General features: G+C 54.6%; 1 protein-coding gene across 4 annotated transcripts in view; it reads right to left on the bottom strand.

The window, feature by feature from the left end:
- LOC105474354 (transient receptor potential cation channel subfamily V member 1) overlaps nucleotides 1-19,511 on the bottom strand; it is a 44,094-nt gene that overhangs the window by 14,524 nt on the left and 10,059 nt on the right. For 2 of the 4 annotated variants that reach the window (XM_071082151.1, XM_071082154.1), the window contains exons 2-10: nucleotides 11,914-12,230; nucleotides 11,036-11,202; nucleotides 10,813-10,965; nucleotides 9,863-10,003; nucleotides 9,417-9,715; nucleotides 7,854-8,033; nucleotides 6,150-6,308; nucleotides 3,853-3,945; nucleotides 312-382 (exon numbers count right to left, since the gene is read on the bottom strand). In XM_071082151.1, coding sequence (XP_070938252.1) covers nucleotides 312-382; nucleotides 3,853-3,945; nucleotides 6,150-6,308; nucleotides 7,854-8,033; nucleotides 9,417-9,715; nucleotides 9,863-10,003; nucleotides 10,813-10,965; nucleotides 11,036-11,202; nucleotides 11,914-12,230 — 1,580 coding nt within the window. Of the gene's footprint in view, nucleotides 1-311; nucleotides 383-3,852; nucleotides 3,946-6,149; nucleotides 6,309-7,853; nucleotides 8,034-9,416; nucleotides 9,716-9,862; nucleotides 10,004-10,812; nucleotides 10,966-11,035; nucleotides 11,203-11,913; nucleotides 12,231-14,404; nucleotides 18,816-19,511 lie in introns of those variants that run through there. The other 2 variants (XM_071082153.1, XM_071082152.1) reach the window with 2 other exon arrangements.

Here is a 19,511-nt window from a genome sequence, read left to right on the forward strand (position 1 = left end):
CCAGTATTCCAGGGCCAACCCCGTTAACGGCCGATGGATGGACAATGAGTGGGAAGGTGAACCAGGGCACATGTCACTTGGACTGTAAGCCACGGCACAGTTCCTCCATCCCTGGCCCCTGGCACAGAGCAGGCCCTCAGTATTCATTCATTCATGCCCCGAGTATGTATTGAGCGCCTTCCATCACTCCCTCAGCATGTTCACTGAGGTCCCACTATGTGGTCCCAGGCCCGGCGTGAGTGAGAGCTCAAGTGAGAACTGATTGCTGTCACCTGGGGCCTGGACTGGGAATGAGTCAAAGTGTCACTTACAAAAGCATCTCACTGTAGCTGTCCACAAACAGGGTCTTCACCGACGGCCGCCTCTGCAGGAAATATTGGATCTGCAGGTAAACAGAGAGAGTAAGATCCCAGGCAATGCTCGATGTGGCTAAATGGTGAGCGTTCAGATGCTTCCTAAATGGCACCACGATGGGGTGGCCGAATGTGTGAAAGCAGAGATTGTGAAAAGAGCAGAACGGCATGGGTCAGGCCAGTGGGGTAACACTAGGTGGCCCAGTCAGTAGAAATTGTTAAAAATACACGGTGGAGGCCGGGCGCGGTGGCTCAAGCCTGTAATCCCAGCACTTTGGGAGGCCGAGACGGGCGGATCACTAGGTCAGGAGATCGAGACCATCCTGGCTAACACGGTGAAACCCCATCTCTACTAAAAAATACAAAAAACTAGCCGGGCGAGGTGGCGGCGCCTGTAATCCCAGCTACTCAGGAGGCTGAGGCAGGAGAATGGCGTGAACCTGGGAGGCGGAGCTTGCAGTGAGCTGAGATCCGGCCACTGCACTCCAGCCTGGGCCACAGAGCGAGACTCCGTCTCAAAAAAAAAAAAAAAAAAAAATACACGGTGGAAGCCGGGTGCGGTGGCTCATGCCTGTCATCCCAGCACTTTGGGAGGCCAAGGCAAGTGGATCACCTGAGGTCAGGAGTTCGAGACCAGCCTGGCCAACATGGTGAAACCCTGTCTCTACTAAAAATACAAAACAATTAGCTGGGTGCGGTGGCGCATGCCTGTAATCCCAGCTCCTCACAGGGCTGAGGCAGGAAAATTGCTTGAACCCAGGAGGCAGAGGTTGCAGTGAGCCAAGCTGCTGTCACTGTACTCCAGCCTGGCTGACAGTGAGACTCTGTCTCAAAAAAAAAAAAAATTACACAGTGGATTTACAACTATGCCCAGCAGTACAGACAGGAAGGAAAATCATCAAAATGTTATCAGTTGCCGTATTGAATTGGACAAATTGTTTTCTTCTTTCTAATTGGTGCTTTTTCCTAATTTTTTTTTAAAGAGATCAGAGTCTCACTATGTTGCCCAGGCTGGTCTCAAACTCCTGGCCTCAGCCTCCCAAGTAGCTGGGATTACAAGCATGAGCCACTTTTTTCTTAACTTTTCACATGCCGAGCATACTTTTCTCTTAATTTTAAGTAAGCGTTAGAATAAAAATTCTTGTAACAAGCTGCCACGGTCAGCCGTGAGTCCTGTCCAAGACACCTCCGCACTTCTGCTCCCTCCCACAGGCCAATCCTGCTTTTGCCACTCCAGCCACACTTGCTACTGTGGTGTTGTATTTTACTGTAATGTAAACCATGAGTGTGAAAAGAAAGACAGTTGTCTCTGTGAAGACAAAGTTCAATGACAGAACAATTCCATAACGGTGAGTGACTTTAAAAAAAATTGGGTAGAGGCCGGGCGCGGTGGCTCACGCCTGTAATCCCAGCACTTTGGGAGGCCAAGACGGGCGGATCACGAGGTCAGGAGATCGAGACCATCCTGGCTAACACGGTGAAACCCCGTCTCTACTAAAAAATACAAAAAAAAACTAGCCGGCGAGGTGGCGGGCGCCTATATTCCCAGCTACTCGGGAGGCTGAGGCAGGAGAATGGCGTGAACCCGGGAGGCGGAGCTTGCAGTGAGCTGAGATCCGGCCACTGCACTCCAGCCTGGGCGACAGAGCGAGACTCCGTCTCAAAAAAAAAAAAAAACAAAAAAATTGGGTAGAGCTTACACCAAAAAGGACTGGGGGATAAAACTCACAATCGAAGGCCGGGCGCAGTGGCCCAAGCCTGTAATCCCAGCACTTTGGGAGGCCGAGGCGGGCGGATCATGAGGTCAGGAGATCGAGACCATCCTGGCTAACATGATGAAACCCAGTCTCTACTAAAAATACAAAAATTAGCTGGGCGCCGTGGCACACACCTGTAGTCCCAGCTACTCGGGAGGCTGAGGATGGAGAATCACTTGAACCCAGGAAGCAGAGGTTGCAGTGAGCCAAGATCGTGCCACTGCACTCCAGGCTGGGCAACCGATCGAGACTCCATCTTAGAAAAAAAAAAAAATCATAATGGGGCCGGGCGCAGTGGCTCAGGCCTGCAATCCCAGCACTTTGGGAGGCCAAGGCGGGCAGATCACGAGTTCAGGAGCTCGAGACCATCCTGGCTAACACGGTGAAACCCCGCCTCTACTAAAAATACAAAAAATTAGCCGGGCGTGGTGGCAGGAGCCTGTAGTCCCAGCTACTCGGGAGGCTGAGGCAGGAGAATGGCGTGAACCTGGGAGGCGGAGCTTGCAGTGAGCCGAGATCGCGCCACTGCACTCCAGCCTGGGCGACAGAGCGAGACTCCATCCCAAAAAAAAAAAAAAAAAAAAAAAATCACAGTGGAGCCTGGGCACGGTGACGGCTTCCTGTAGTTCCAGCTACCCCAGAGGCTGAGGCGGGAGGATCGCTTTAGCCCAGGAGACAGAGGTTGCAGTGAGCCATGATCACACCACTGCACTCCAGCCTGGGTGACACAGCAAGACCCCATCTTATAAAACTTAAAATTAAAATACTACAAGGGTTTCTGGGGTCAAAGAAAAAAAAAAAACCCAATGATCATCTGAAATTCTACATTCAGACTTTTTTGTATGCATCTAGGTTCTCACTCTTCTTTAAAGAAGCTGAAACTCAAAATCTTAGATGATAGAAATATGGTTTTTGCAAGAAAGGTGACATAAAATCTGAAACAGTGAGTCCCACATTCAAAGAAAAGATTACTCCTGCATTAAAAAAAAAAGTGGCCAAGGATTGTACATATTTGAGTTTCCAGTTAAAAATAAGACAATTCCTTGCTGGTGCAATGGCTCACGCCTGTAATCCCAGCACTTTGGGAAGCTGAGACAGGCAGATCACCTGAGGTCAGGAGTTCGAGACCAGCCTGGCCAACATGGTGAAACCCCATCTCTACTAAAAATACAAAAAAAGTTAGCCAGGCATGGTGGCAGGTGCCTGTAATCCCAGCTACTTGGGAGGCTGAGGCAGGAGAATTGCTTGAACTCAAGAGGCAGGGGTTGCAGTGAGCCAACATCGCACCACTGGCCTCCAGCCTGGACAACAAAGTGAAACTCCATCTCAAACAAACAAACAAACAAACAAACAAACAAACAAAGATTCCAGTATGCATGGAGATTTCCTTCATTGCTCAGAGCTTTAAGAGACTGGTTTCATTAATTAGACAACTACCAGTCGTGATCCTATCACTTAAGAGGCCTCCATCTACCCCTGTAATTAAATATTCCATCCCGTGGAGTGGCTGGAGTATCTATTTTCAGGCTTGCCTGCCTTGGGCCCGTGGAGACGCCCTGAGCGCCCTCCTGCCCCCGCAGAGACTGACTGAAAGGCTCTCATCCTCCCCTCTGCGTCTCTCAGCTCCCCAAGCAGGGCCATTATATGGCTGATGAATAGAAAAGTGAGTGAGTGGTGAGGGATTCGCTTGGCTTTCTGTTTTGGTGATAACGGAAACTCACAACGTGGGAAGGACTGCTTACCCCTCGGAAAAAGAAGTAGACTCCTCCTAACACAGACAGGATCTCTCCAGTAACTCGGAAATAGTCTTCGGTTTTTTCCATCTTAAAGGGAGGCTGTGAGACGCAGAGAAGTTGGTAACCCTGTTTACTCATTCATTCATGCAACAAACATTGACCAGGTACCAAGCCCTGCGATGAAGACATAGCCCCTGCCCAGGAGGCACAGCCTCCATCAGGCGAAGGACACACAAAGACAGTGTGTTATTAGGGGAGCGCCCGCAAGGAGGCCCCTCTGTAGGCCTGATTCCCCAAAGTGGCAGCCTGCAGGTGCCACGCAGAGCATCTTACAATGCTGTGCCGCCTCCCAGGCAATGTCCTGGCAGGCCCGGAGCTCCTCCTGGCTGGGAGCAGAGTGATGGACAGCAGGGTGATGGACAGGGGGAGGCAGTCTCATGGACCCCAAGCCATACACATCCCACTGTCACCCCACACCATGGCCAGTCTCCCACGAGTGTCAGGGACTCCTACTGACCATGGAGGGAGAGACTGTGCCACACACACTTATGGGTGTCACCCTTGTGTTTCAGTTGCCATTTCCTGGAGTGGTTCACCATCCACATTTCCTAAGCACTCGTTCATTAGCTTGCCTTAGTAGCACATTTTTCTCTTAAAAGGAAGTCACTGGCCGGGTGTGGTGGCTCACTCCTATAATCCCAGCACTTTGGGAGGCTGAGGCAGGTGGATCACCTGAGGTCGGGAGTTCGAGACCAGCCTGACCAACATGGAGAAATCCCATCTCTACTAAAAATATAAAATTAGCCAGGCGTGGTGGTGCATGGCTCTAATCCCAGCTACTTGGGAGACTGAGACAGGAGAATCACTTGAACCCCGGAGCCAGAGGTTGCGGTGAGCTGAGATGGTGCCACTGCACTCCAGCCTGGGCAACAGAGCGAGACTCCGTCTCGGAAAAAAAAAGGAAGTCGTTATGTGACCTTAATAGGTGGACAGAAATAGGGTTTCATGCAATGATGAAGTTGAGTTTTTAAAGTAAATGTACAGCCAGTCAGGCAAGGTGGCTCACGCCTGTAATCCCAGCATTTTGGGAGGCCAAGGCAGGCAGATCACTTGAGGTCAGGGGTTCAAGACTAGCCTGGCCAATATGGTGAAACCCCATCTCTACTAAAAATATAAACATTAGCTGGGCATGTTGGTGGGCACCTGTGGTCCCAGCTACTCAGGAGGCTGAGGCAGAAGAGTCACTTGAACCCGGGAGGTGGAGGTTGCAGTGAGCTGAGATTACGCCACTGCATTCCAGCCTGGGTGATAGAGTGAGACTCTGTCTCAAAAAAAAAAAAAAAAAAATTAAATAAGTAAGTAAATTTGTAAGGTGCCCTGGAAACAAAGGCAGCAGATTCAGTGCCCTGGGTATCGGACGTGAAGAACTAAGTCCAGAAGTTCAATGAAGTCTTGGCTCTCGGCAGAGGAAAAAGTCTGGTCTTAGGCTGATTTGATGGATGGCCCAGGGCCTGGCACAGAGGTGCTCAAAAGTCTAAATCCAGGGAATGAGTAACGAGCAAGTGAGTGAATAAAACAGGGCAGGCAAGCAGGATGACGGTGGGCTCTGGGCTTACACTAGCCCACATCCCTAGGGACCCCCAGGCCAGGGCTGAGCCCTCTCCTGAGCCCAAATTCCTGCATGATTTCTTTTTTTTTTTTTTTTTTTGAGACAGTTTCACTCTTGTTGACCAGGCTGGAGTGCAATGGTACCATCTCAGCTCACCACAACCTTCGCCTCCCGGGTTCAAGCAATTCTCCTGCCTCAGCCTCCTGAGTAGCTGGGATTACAGGCGTGCTCCACCACGTCCGGCTAATTTTGTATTTTCAGTAGAGACGGGGTTTCACCATGTTGGTCAGGCCGGTCTCGAACTCCCGACCTCAGGTGATCCACCCACCTCAGCCTCCCAAAGTGCTGGGATTACAGGCGTGAGCCACTGCACCCGGCCCCTGCATGCTTTCTAACCAAGTACACCCAGTTTGATCAGGGACCTGAGTCACCACACACTCAGTCCCACAGAACCTCAAGGCTAAAGGAGAGGGACTAAGAAGCAGGAAGGGGGTGGGTCTCCTGTACAGCCTGAGGCAGGGAAGATGGGCACAAGGATACAAGGTTCTCCAGGTTCTCCATCCATCGCTCCAGCAAGCCAGGAAGGAGTCCAGGGCAGAGCTTGGGCCTGGGGTGGGGGAGGTCTCCCCGGAATGTCCACATCCCTCCCCACCAGCCGCACCCCAGCCCACGAGGCCTGAGCCTCTGGCCGCACCAAGCCATCCACGGGCCTGTAGTAGGCAGCCATGGTGAAGATGATCATGTACAAGCAGTAGACCAAGAAGTTGAAGTAGAAGGTGCGCTTGACGAATCTGTCCCACTTGTCCTGCAGGAGTCGGTTCAGCGGCTCCACCAAGAGCATGTCGTGGCGATTCTAGGGGGAGCGGAGAGAAGTGAGGTTCCCTCCTGCTGCAGGACCTCCTCGCACGCCCACGCCAGCCCCTGGCGCTCCTCACAGCCACAGCCACGTGGCCGCACAATCCTCCGCCCAGGGAGCAGGTGACACTCAAGGGAGGTCTGAGCCAGCCGGCAGCCAGAGCCTGGGGCTGGTCCCAGCACTGCTGCGGCTCACGGAGGGACCCGCCCTCTTGGCCTCGGTGTTCCCAAAGGTGCAGTGAATGGGGTGAAACCGGACAAGCTCTAAGTACTCACTTAATGGCCCACAGCACCGCCCAACAGTCTATGCCCGTTGTGTCTAATAACTCACTCCCGAGATCCCACAGGAATGGGAAGTAGTTGGCTTAGGCAGAGCCTGGGCATGAGGGGCTGAGGGCAGGCAGGAAAGAGCTTCTGGGTCCTGACTTCTCACATTTCCAGCCCTGGGTCAGGCAGGGAACTGGGAGGCCCTTCCTGCAGCAGGAGGGCCCAGGGCCCCATGCCATCTTTACAAGTATGCTTCGGGGCAAACGTCTCGTATCCAGAGATTTTGATAAAGTTCAAATAGGCCGGGAGTGGTGGCTCACGCCTGTAATCCCAACACTTTGGGAGGCCAAGGCAGGTGGATCACCTGAGGTCAGGAGTTCAAGACCAGCCTGGCCAACATGGAGAAACCCTGTCTCTACTAAATACAAAAAATTAGCCAGGCATGGTGGCACATGCCTGTAATCCCAGCTACTTGGGATTCAAGGAGAATTGCTTGAACCAGAGAGATGGAGGTTGCAGTGACTCGGGATGGCACCATTGCACTCCAGCCTGGGCAACAAGAGCGAAACTTCATCTCAGAAAAAAAAGAAAGAAAAAGAAAAATCTACAAGCCCTGCCATCAAGTGAGAAAAAATATGGTTGTTGTACATTGCATATACTCTGATCCTGTTTATGTATACAAAATGAAACTGTACATTTTAGGCTGGGCGCGGTGGCTCATGCCTGTAATCCCAGAACTTTGGGAGGCTGAGGTGGGCAGATCACCAGAGGTCGGGAGTTCGAGACCAGCTTGACCAACATGGAGAAACCCCGTCTCTGCTAAAAATACAAAATTAGCCAGGTGTGGTGGCGCATGCCTATAGTCCTGGCTACTTGGGAGGCTAAGGCAGGAGAATCGCTTGAAAACCCAGGAGACGGAGGTTGCGGTAAACTGAGATCGCGCCATTGCACTCCAGCCTGGGCAACAAGAGCGAAACATTGTCTCAAAAAAAAAAAAAAGAAAAAGAAACTGTACATTTTTACATAGTATAAAAGGAGGGACTTTTGTCTATGTACCTCTGAAATGTTTCTGTTTTTACAGGATGATAATCGTGTATGGTTGCTATGCTTAGGGAAAATTCAGTGGGCATGAATGGGGACATGAGGCTGCAGGGCCTGGGCCCCGGGCAGCAGGCTTTCCCTCATGAGAAGCCAGCTGGAGCTGGACCACGGACTGGGATTGGGCCTGGGGTGCAGAGGCCCTGAGGCCCTCCCTGGCTGTGCCCCAGCCACTCACAGGGGTCTCGCTGCTGCTGTAGGCGATCACCTCCAGCACCGAGTTCTTCTCGCAGGTGTCGATGCAGGACAGGTCGTACAGCGAGGAGTGCACGGGCCCGTAGGCCCACTCGGTGAACTTCCTGGACAGGTGCCTGCACTCGGGCTCCTGGATCTCCCTCTGGAGAATATAGGCCAAGACCTGCCACCAGTGATCAAGAGCCCATCAGAGGCCAGCCCCAGGTTCAGCCTCAGACAGCACCCCAACAACCAGCTCTGCTTCCCAGTCCAGCTAGTAGCCTCACCCAAGCCCCAGGCAAGTCCCCACCCACTCCTGACCACCATCAAGATTAACCAGCCGGCTGGGCGCAGGTGGCTCACGCCGCCTGTAATCGCAGCACTTTGGGAGGCTGAGGCAGGTGGATCACCTGAGGTCAGGAGTTCGAGACCAGCCTGGCCAGCATGGCAAAATCCTGTTTCTACTGAAAATACAAAAAAAATTAGCCAGGTATGGTGGCGTGTGCCTGTAATCCCAGCTACTTAGGAGGCTGAGGCAGGACAATCACTTGAACCTGGGAGGCAGAGGTTGCAGTGAGCCGAGATTGTGCCATTGCACTCCAGCCTGGGCAACAAGAGCGAAACTCCATCTCAGAAAAAAAAAAAAAAAAGAAAAAAGGTCAACCAGCCGGCTGCCTCAGATACTACCTGTACCATATCAGGCCCACCATCCCCTCAAGGCCCCAACTCTACCATCTCACCATGAAAGACAGTGGTGGTCCATTCTCGATAACCTCAAGCCAGAAAGAAATAAAGAGAATGCAAGAAATGAGAGCCAGATGGGGTGACTCATGCCTGTAATCCCAGCTACTTGGGAGACTGAGGTGGGAGGATCATTTGAGGCCAGGAGCTGGAGGCCTGTCACCAGGAGCCACCAGCCTTGTCACCTAAAGCTCCTGCCTGCCATAGAAAAACACCAACAGCTGTTTTCTTCTTTTTCTTTTTTTTTTTTTTTGAGACAGAGTCTTGCTCTGTCACACAGGCTAGAGTGCAGTGGTGAAATCTCGGCTCACAGCAGCCTCCGCCTCCCAGGTTCAAGCGATTCTCGTGCCTCAGCCTCCTGAGTAGCTGGGATTATAGGCACCTGCCACCACGCCTGGCTAATTTTTGTGTGTTTAGTAGAGACGAGGTTTCACCAGGTTGGTCAGGCTGGTCTCGAACTCCTAACCTCAGCTAATCCATGTTGGTCTTCCAAAGTGCCGGGATTACAAGCACGAATCACCGTGCCTGGCCCAACAGCTTTTCTTCTGTTGCACCTTAGGCGGTCCCACCTCATGGCCCAGCACCCCACCCCGTGTCTTGACGATACTCAGAGCTAGAAATCCAAAATGGCCACACTGGCCATGCAGCGTTCTGCCCTGCGGCTCCCAGTTTCTCAGACTTATTCTAACAGCCCTGCAAGCTGGTGTGACAGAATCAGGGTCCCGCACACACAGATAGTGACGCAGGCTCCCGCAGTGAGTCAGGCAGTCCTCCCCGACGGCCCTGTCCCCGCACTGCACCAGCTCGAGTCGAAGCCCCCTCCTACCCCGATCTTCCCGGTCCCAGCGGCCAGGGCCAGCGGCGTCATTCCCTTCTTGTTGGTGAGCTCCTCCAGCTTCAGCGTGGGGTGCAGTTTGGCCCCCAGGATCAGAATCTCATTGTACATGCTCGTCACAAACTTGGTGTTGTCGGCCGTGTTGTCGGCCACCTCCACCAGGGCGTGCAGCACCGTGTTGCCCACCGAGTCCCTGGCGCTGATGTCGGCCGGCTGCCAGGAGTTCTGCAGCAGGAACTTCACGATGCCCAGCTGGTTGGTGCACGCGGCCAGGGACAGGGGCAGTTCACCTGCACGAACACAGGGCCAGGCGGGCCTCAGGAGTGAGATCCAGCTGGTCCCTGAACCACCAGCCTCCAACTCCCTCTGTCTCTGCCCAAACCTCCCCTTAGCAAAAGAAGTCGAAGAGATCGGGGTCAGCCACGTTGTCTCCCTACCGAAGTAGAATCCAGGCCGCCCTTTGGTTTTCTTAAAGAAGTCCCCATTGGCCGCAGCCTGGACGTCCGCTCCGTTCTCCACCAGGAGGGTCACCAGGGCCATGTTGCGCCTCTCAATGGCGATGTGCAGCGCTGTCTGGCCTGCAGAGGACGTGCACTGTTGGCTTCGTGACCACCGTCCCGTGGGGCTGCCGGGACAGGTGCTGGGGAAGGGCTCTGGGCAGGCAGCAGCTGCTGCAGGAGGAAGTGGGCAGAAAGTGCCTGGAGGACCCCCCCCCCCGCCCAGGAGGCCAGGCCAGGGTCCCCCAAGGGGTCCCAGCAAGGTCCTGAGACAGGAGACCCTTGGGAACAGGAAATAACAGGTTGGAAGCCAGAGGAGTCGAAACTGCCCCGGGGGCAAGGAACAGGAGCAGAGAGAAAGGCCAGAGGCTGTGACTTCCAGGGACAGGGACCATCCAGTCAGCAGCAGGAGGCAGGGACATCCCAGGGTCAAGAGAGGAGACATCAGATGGGGGAGGCAGAGACCCCCAGGACCAGGAGAAATCAAGCCAGCAGATGGGGGAGGAAGAGAACCCCAGGACCAGGAGAAATCAAGCCAGCAGATGGGGGAGGAAGAGACCCCCAGGACCAGGAGAAATCAAGCCAGCAGATGAGAGAGGCAGGGACTCCCAGGACCAGGAGAAATCAGGCCAGCAGATGGGAGAGGCAGGGACTCCCAGGACCAGGAGAAATCAAGCCAGCAGATGAGAAAGGCAGGGACCTCCAGGACCAGGAGAAATCAGGCCAGCAGATGGGGGAGGCAGGGACTCCCTAGGATTAGGAGCCACCAAAGCAGTGGCTGGGATAGGGAGTAAGGATCCCAGAGGAGCAAGGAGTCCCAGGGACAACCATGTCCTCCTGGTTCCCAGTGCTGCAGGCTGAGCCATGCCCAGCCCCGCCGCCCTCCTCACCCTTGTAGTAGCTGTCCGTGTAGCTGGCGTTGACAAACTCCTTTAGGCTGCCGGTCTGCCGCGCGATCTCCAGGAGCAGCGGGATGGTGTCGTTCTGCCCGTCATGCAGGTTGAGCATGGCTTTCAGCAGACAGGTCTTCCCTGTCTCAGGGTCTGAAACACAAAGGGAGGGTCAGGGCAGGCCAGGGCTGGGGCCCTCCCCGGAGCCCAGCGCTGGGGCCACCTTTGAACTCGTTGTCCGTGAGGTGCTTCTCGCTCTTCTGAAGGAAGAGCAGCAGGCTCTCCAGATCCTGGCAGTTATTCTGAGCAACGGCTTCAAAGATACTCCTGCGATCATAGAGCCTGAGGGTCCGCTCGGTGCTGGTGGCAACAGAGTCCTGGGACGGCAGCCTGCAGGTCAGGAAACACCCTCGTCTCACATCCTGGCCTCCCCTTGGCCCTGAGGCCTTCGGAGCTTGTCGAGGGAACACGACTAAACCCCAAGGCAAACCAAAAGGGGGAAAAATGATGTAAAAGCTGCCCCTCGGTCTAATTGACTGCCCAGAAAACCAATGTAACAGGGACAGTGGGGAGCACAGGTCCCCATTCCGTCCCCACCCTGTCTACAGACACCATGTAGAAAGTCACCCTCCTACTCCCAGACCACTGGCTTCTCTGCCTGCTCGGGAGCGCGGGAGGCAGGAGGCTGGTGGGGACGGAGGAAGCTGGAGGAGGGGTGTAGACGGCCCCTCTAAGGGAAAAGGTGGCCTCACGCTCCCCAGAAGTCAGCCAGCCTGTGGCCCTCCCTGCCCTGCCTTGCAGCTCACTGGAGCCGTGCTGTGCTCTCTGAAAGCCTCCTGCCCTTGAGCTTTTAGACGTCAAGTCCACGTGTCTGTGGCTGGTAGGCACTGCAGGCGTGGACACCCAGACCCAGCACAGACACCAGCCCCGCTGACGGCGCATCCCACGAGTTCCCACAAGGAAGGACGCTGGACCAGACCGCCCCTAAGGCTCTCCAGCCTCCTGGCTTTGTGACATTTAGCCCAGAAGCCAGACACCCTGTGGCATCTCCATGGCCAGCTGGGCTCCTAGCAGGGAGGGGGCCTCCAGACGCGGACTTACCTGGCACCGGTGGGGCCGTCTCCCGGCCTCTGGATGGTGATAACAGGACTCACTGTGATGGTCGGGCAGGAGGCCAGCTCACCTTCCTCTTGAGGACAATCTACCAGGAAAGCCTCCTCCGAGTCGCCCTTCCCAAACAGCCGGGTGCGGCTCTTGGCCGTGGAGAGCTGGGGCTTGGCTGGAGGTGGCCTGGAGTTAGGGTCTCCATCCGGGGGGTCTGGGCAGGCGTCCTGTTGGAGTGGGTCCGCAGCCGCCCCCGAGTCTGTGCTGCTCCATTTCTTCATCCTTGCTGGGTCCTCTGCGGCCCGGTGTAAAGCCTGCAGCAGCCACCACGCCGGGGTTGACTCCCAACGTAAGGACTGCTTGTCCTTAGACCCCACCTGCCCTCCTCGCCAAGGGCCCTGTGAAGCAGGGTACCCCAAAACCCCAACTGGCTGCTGCCCCCAGCCCCCTAGAACTGAAGTGTTTCCAGGACTGAACCCTCACCCCAGAGGCCCCAGAGGTGAGCAGCCTAGCGGCGCCCGGGCAGTCCTGCTGCCACTGACATCGGCCTGGGAGGGTGGACAGGCCCCCGGCTCAGAGCCGTCTGTGGTTCTGGGTTAAACCCATCCCTCCTCCTCTCTGGGCCTCAGGTGCCTCCTCTGCAGACTGAGGTTGATAACCACCATGCTGCCTCCCTCCCCACACAGAATAAGGGAAACAGCCGGGGTGGCTGTCATGGGCTAAATTCAGGGAGGATCTGTGATGAGGATGGCTCAGCCCAGAAGAGCCAAGCAGACCGTCCCTGGAATAGGGTGAGTGGCAGAGACTGGCACACCCACACTGCACTGAGGGGCCCTGCTGTGCCACGGGTCCACACGCCACCAGCCAGGTGCCCAGCCGGCCTTTGCTCTTCAATCTTGCTGCCACAGCCACTGAGCTTATATGAGATTTTGGATTTTGTGCTTTTCATCATTTTTATGAATCGGTATCTGTCAAGCATCCTGGCCTTGAACGTTTTGGCTTTTTTTTTTTTTTTTTTTTTTTTGGAGACAGCATCTCACCCTGTCACCCAGTCTGGAGTGCAATGGGACAATCTCAGCCCGCTGCAACCTCCACCTCCCGGGCTCAGGCGATTCTCCTGCCTCAGCCTCCCGAGTAGCTGGGATTACAGGCATCCGCCACCACGCCTGGCTAATGTTTGTATTTTTAGTAGAGATGGGGAATGTTTAGGCATTAAGTGATTTGGAGCTGGTGGGTCTTCTGGGCCTAAACACCTAGAGATCCGCTGGCCACTGGCAGCAGCACGTGGAGTTGGACACATGAGCTGATGCTATTTTCCACCCCCATCCTGCCCCATCCCCAGACTTCCCCTCCCTCTGGCTGGGCATCCCCACTCCCTGGCACCCAGGGCTGGCCCATACATCCCTCCCATAGCCTCTATTCCCATTGGGTCTCCACCTAAGGGCTTTTTCCTCCTTCTACCCTTGCACAAATCCTACCACCTCCTCTCAGATGCTACTTCCCCTCAGGATCCAGCACTGATGCCGCCTCCTCCATGAAGCCCCCAGATCCCTGCCCTGGTCATGCTCCCCGCCATCCTCTGCACAGTGGCCCAGCCCATTGACTGTCCATCCCACACAGCCCACCAGGTGGTCTAGCAATTGCGATCTGTCACTGATTTCTCTCTCCCGCACCCTGTGACCTCCTCCTGTGCAGGGACCTTGCTTGATCCTTCTCCTTATGAAGAAGCTGTACTGGGCTGTGCATGGTGGCTCACGTCTGTAATCCCAGCATTTTGGGAGGCCGAGGCCGGTGGATCACCTGAGGTCAGGAGTTCGAGACCAGCCTGGCCAACATGGTGAAATCCCGTCTCTACTAAAAAAATACAAAAATTAGCCAGGCGTGGCGGCACACACCTATAATCCCCGCTACTTGGGAGGCTGAGGCATGAGAATCCCTTGAACCCAGGAGGTGGAGGTTGCAGCGAGCCGAGACCGTGCCACTCCACTCCAGCCTGGGCGACAGAGTGAAACTCTGTCTCAAAAAAAAAAGAAAAAAAGAAGCAGCAGCAGCAGCTGCACTGGTCACCTGGTCACGAGTGGGGAAATAAGAGCAATCAGAGCCTTCTAATTCCCATTTCCACAGGAAGTTAGGGAGATTACCGTCCCAGCAGTGGCTACATTCTGGAAAACAGCCACAGAAGGAATGAGAGGCTTCTCAAGTCCTGCATTTTCTTTTTTTAAAATATAGAATCAGGCAATCTCCCAAGCCAGAATAGCTCAGGGAGACTCCCAAGTCCCTCAAGTGAAAATTCAGGCAATGAAACTCCAGAGCACACGGCTGGGTTGTGGCTGTAAACCAACTATGTTCTGAAGCCCAGATCCACAAAAACGTGGAGGAAGCCTCACCGCCCCAGAGGCTGTGAACAGGACAGACGGCTGGCTGCTGGCCATCTCCCTGCCTGCCTGTTGATCCACTTTCAACAGACCTAAGCCCATCTCTGACTCACCCATCAGACAGATCCCCTGCAGCAGGAGTGTTCCCAGCCACAGAAAGCTGATTCCCTCATCTGATCACTCAATACCCATCTACCGAATCCTCCTCCTCAGAGTCCAGCCCTGCACTGGGGGCGCAGAGAGGAGTCAGCCCCCCACTGACACAGAAACCAGGTACTGGCTGGGCTGAGGGACTGCAGGAGGGGGCAGGGTGCTGAAGAGGGCTCCATGGAGTTGGTGATGGATGAGCTGAGCCTGGAAAGGGAACAGAGGTGGGCTGGGGCTGGGAGACAGACAGGGAAGCCGCTGAAGAAGAGGAAGTCAGTGGATGGGAAGACAGGCAGCCGGCTCAGAACCAGATGGCCGTCAGCCTTAACTCCAAGGAACTGAGAGCCGACATGGTTGCATGGACGGTGGGAAGCCACGCGTAGCTTTGGAAGCCTGGGGGCCAGGTGCTAGTCTGTGCTTTCTGAAGATAACACCCCGTCAAGGACGGTTCACAGGACGGGGAGCCTGGCAGTGCTTAAAAGGCACCAGAAGCGAATGAGAATCAGAATCATTGACGTGTCTAAGCACATGCACAGAGCAAACACGGTTCTCAGGACTTGCCTTTCTTCACCCACTTAATTCCCACAACATCCCTAAGAGGGAGATAGTTCACCAATGAGGAGACTGAGGCACAGAGCAGTTACACACGCCCCCGAAGTCACACAGTCAGAGGCAGAACCCGGACTTGACCCCATGCAGGCTGGCTCCAGAGCATCTCCAGTACTCCACCACCACGCTGGAGGTCTGAGGCTGTTTCTCAGCTGTTCAACTCAGACCCAGACTCCACCGCAGGGCCTGGGGGCCAATCAGAATAGGGCCTCTCACCCTCGGGGCGAGGCATAAGAAAATGCAGGGGCTAGACCTGAACCTGAAACACCCTCCCACTCAATCAGGCAGCTCAGGAACCCCAAAATGCAGTGTGAATAAGACCCAGGCCATACCCACGCCTGGCTGTCCCAGGGATGTCTGTGGTCTCCAAGAATAAGCTAAGAATAAGAACAGGGGCTGCCTTTAGGAGATATACCTAATGTAAATGACGAGTTAATGGGTGCAGCACACCAACGTGGCATATGTGTACATAGGTAACAGGCCTGCACGTTGTGCACATGTACCCTAGAACTTAAAGTATAATAATAAAAAAAAAAGAATAGGGGGCTGCTTGTTAGGCAGCCTAGTAAGAGAGCACCTGTTAGCCGGAGCCTCCCGTGAACCTTTCAGCAACGTTCTTTGTTAATGGCGTTGCCTCTTCCTCTGACCAGTCCCAGTCCAGTCAAATCCAGCCAACAGGAGGCAGCCTGGATTGTGATCATTCAGTCAGTCGACGAACGCTGAGTCTATACTGCACACTTTGCACCTGATTCCCTACTGGAAACCAAGCTTCTTCCAGGGAACGGAGTGGGCCAGGAACCGAGGGGCCATGTGCCCTGGGCTGGTCCGGGGAATAGGGTCAGGACAGTCCTCCACTGCCAGGCCTGGAGTGTCCTACTCTGCACCTGAGCCCGTGGTGACGCACCTGTCACCACAAAACATTCTACAGTGATCGGCGGAACTTCTACCGTGATTTGGGCCAACGAGTGTTGACTGTGTGATGGAGATGGTGATTCTGGTTTACACGAGATTCACAAACTCACCCATCTGGACTAAAGGACAATCCTAAAACAATTGATTCTGTCCGCAGAGACCTGGTTTGATCTCTGAGTCTTTCTCAACTCCAAAGCCAGAAAGGACACTGCCCCCCATCTGGAGGAGTAATCCCTTCTCTCCCCAGTGCGGGTGAGACAAGCTGGGGTGTGGCTTCCCCGCTCCCCTCTCTGCCCAAAGCATCCATCCATCCATCCAAGTTCTTGGGAGCACCTCTGCTTGCCACTGGGGACTCTCTGGAAGCTGGGAGAACGCTGGCCCAGGACCCAGCCTCATTATTCTCAATAGTCCCTTCTCTCAAAGAGAGGCAGTAGGCTGCGGGCTTGCCAACCCAGGCGGGAAGAACAGAGACAGGACAGCAGCACAAGCACCCAGCACGCCTGCTTCCCAGCCCTGCGCTCGTCCACCCCACAGAGAGGGCGACGGGCCAAAAACCTCCGGCCACACACCAGCAACCTCAGCAGCAGCCGCAGCCTCCTCCCCCGAGGACGGCCGGTGCAGGAGCAAAAAGAACAAACCCCGGTAACAACAACCGCCACTCTCTCCTCCCAGGTGCTTCCGAGGAACCAGGCTGGGGGCACCCCAAGTTCACTTCAGCCTCACGACCACCTTTGAGGCGGCCACTGTTACTACCCCCCTGTTTTCAGACGAGGTAACTGGGGCACAGAGAGGCAAGGGGAACTGCCCACAGTGGCACAGCTGGAAAGTGGCAGGGCCCAGCTTCTGGCCACTCACTATGCCATCCTAAAAGCTAACGTCTGTGTTGGCCATCAGACAAAGAAAGGGACTCACCAACTAGACGCAGGCACACCCCAGGCCCGTGGCTGCTCTTGAGCTCGAAGGCGGTTGCTACTCGAAGGGAGAGCTGGGCTCGTGTGGGAGAAGAGCGGCCTCCGTGGGGTCCCGGGCCCGGCCCTGGCAGCAGCTGCCCTGCACTGGCAGGAGTGGGCTGTGGGCGCCCTTCAGCACTCAAGGAAAAAATGCTTCCAGCGATGCAAGCAGCTGCCTTTGCTGCGGCTCTGATTCCCAGAGGATCCCAAAGCTTTTCCCATCATTTTTGCCCTTTTTCAGAAACCACTTAGCCGCTGCCCCTCCTCCAGTCATGCCAGGGCTGCAGAGCACTTACCAGAGCCAGCCAGAGCTGCAGCCTCAGCTCTCAGGGAAGGAGAAGGAGGGCGCTGCTCGGCCTCCCAAACCGGTGGCTCCTGCGCCCAGAGGTCTGGGACACGGCTCCACAAATGCACAGCCAGCGACGTCAAAACCAGCGTCCCGCAACTGTTCTGCTTTCAAACTAAAGAAGGAATGGACGGTCGTGCCGCCCGCCACACAGTCCTGGCCTGGCATTAGGGACTTGTTTAAGAGTCTGAGCAACCCTGAACCAATCCCCGACTCCCTTAGGACTCTCATTCCTGGATCCCCAAGCCTGGAGTAGGGGTTGGGGTCGAGGGGGGCTTCTGGGTCAGCCAGAGCCGGGTCCCAGCCTTTCTTCTCAACGGGGGTTCCTCAGGGAACCACAAAGCACAAAAACACAGATAACTATGAGTGTCTAGTTCCCTTTTTTTTTTTTTTTGAGACGGAGTCTCGCTCTGTTGCCCAGGCTGGAGTGCAGTGGCCGGATCTCAGCTCACTGCAACCTCCGCCTCCCAGGTTCAAGCAATTCTCCTGCCTCAGCCTCCCAGATAGCTGGGATTACAGCCACCTGCCATTGCGCCCAGCTAATTGTATTTTTAGTAGAGATGGAGTTTTGCCATGTTGGCCAGGCTGGTCTTGAACTCCTGACCTCATCCACCTGCCTCGGCCTCCCAAAGTGCTGGGATTCCAGGTGTGAGCCACCACACCTGGCCACGAGTGTCTATTTTCTCACTTCACTTCGTACCACCCTAAATGCACAGGAAAGAAGACCCACATGAGAGAAACGCACAGGAGAGAGTCACATACAGCAGATAACTAGAACAATAGGTTTCATTCTCTCCCAGACCCTGGCTGAGAAAAGCAGCGAGGTCTAGGTATGCATCCAGGCTGCGGCCCAAATGCCCTGCAAAAACTGTCACAGCAGCTGCCCATGGGACGCCAACAAGCCATGGGGCAGGCCCAGCCTGGAATGAGCAGCCACTGCCAGAGAGGCCCTTGCAGCCCTGCCTGGGGTCACTTGAAAGTTCTGACCCCTGAGTCAAGGCATTGAAGTATGGCCACCCCATCAATTCTGCACAACAGATGACAAAGAACTTTTCCCAAACCTGCTCTCACAGGCTGCCCAGCAAGCCTGGGCAGTGGGAGGGCAGAGACTGTCATACCCACTTTACAGGTGAGAAATGTGTCACGCTGGGCAATCAGACAACTGATAATTAGATAATTGCCCAGGCCGCACTGTTGGTCGAGGCCTAAAAGCCAGGCCCGTCCCAACATGCCACACTCCACCATACCCCTTGCTTAGTCACCTTTTTTTATTTTTATTTTTTTGAGATGGAGTCTCACTCTGTTTCCCAGGCTGGAGTGCAGTGGCACGATCTCAGATCACTGCAACCTCCGCCTCCCGGGTTCAAGCGACTCTCCTGCCTCAGCCTCCCAAGTAGCTGGGATTACAAGCATACGCCACCACGCCTGACTAATTCTGTAGTTTTAGTAGCAACAGGGTTTCTCCATGACGGTCAGGCTGGTCTCGAACTCCTGACCTCAGGTGATCCATCTGCCTCGGCCTCCCAAAGTCCTGGGATTATAGGCATGAGCCACCGCGCCCGGCCGCTTAGACACCTGTTTATGCTATGTGTGTCATGTTAGCTTCAATTAATATGAACCTTAGAATTCATTCTTGTTTATAAATTGTGGCAAAAGGCCAGGCGCGGTGGCTCACACCTGTAATCCCAGGACTTTGGGAGGCCCAGGCGGGCGGATCACCTGAGGTCGGGAGTTCGAGACCAGCCTGACCGTCATGGAGAAACCCCGTCGCTACTAAAACTACAAAATTAGCCAGGCGTGGTGGTGCATGCCTGTAATCCCAACTACTCGGAAGGCTGAGGCAGGAGAATCGCTTGAACCCGGGAGGCAGAAGTTGCAATGAGCCGAGATTGCACCACTGCACTCCAGCCTGGGCAACAAGAGCGAAACTCTGTCTCAAATATATATATATAATAAATTGTGGCAAAATCTATATATAACAAAATTTACCACATTAACCATTTTTAATGGTACAGTTCAGTGGCATTGAGTGCATTCACATTGTTGTACAACCATCGGCATCATCCATGCACAGAACTTTTTCATCATCCCAAACTGAAACCCTGCACCCATTAAACGCTAACTCCCCTGCCTGACCCCAACCCCCTAACGACCACCATTCAACTGCCTGTCTTTATTATTTTCTTTTCTTTTATTTTTTTAGACAGAGTCTTGCTCTGTCGCCCAAGCTGGAGTGCAGTGGTACAATCTCAACTC

Source organism: Macaca nemestrina, chromosome 17 (genome assembly GCF_043159975.1).
Source record: "Macaca nemestrina isolate mMacNem1 chromosome 17, mMacNem.hap1, whole genome shotgun sequence".
Classification (NCBI taxonomy): Eukaryota; Metazoa; Chordata; class Mammalia; order Primates; family Cercopithecidae; genus Macaca; species Macaca nemestrina.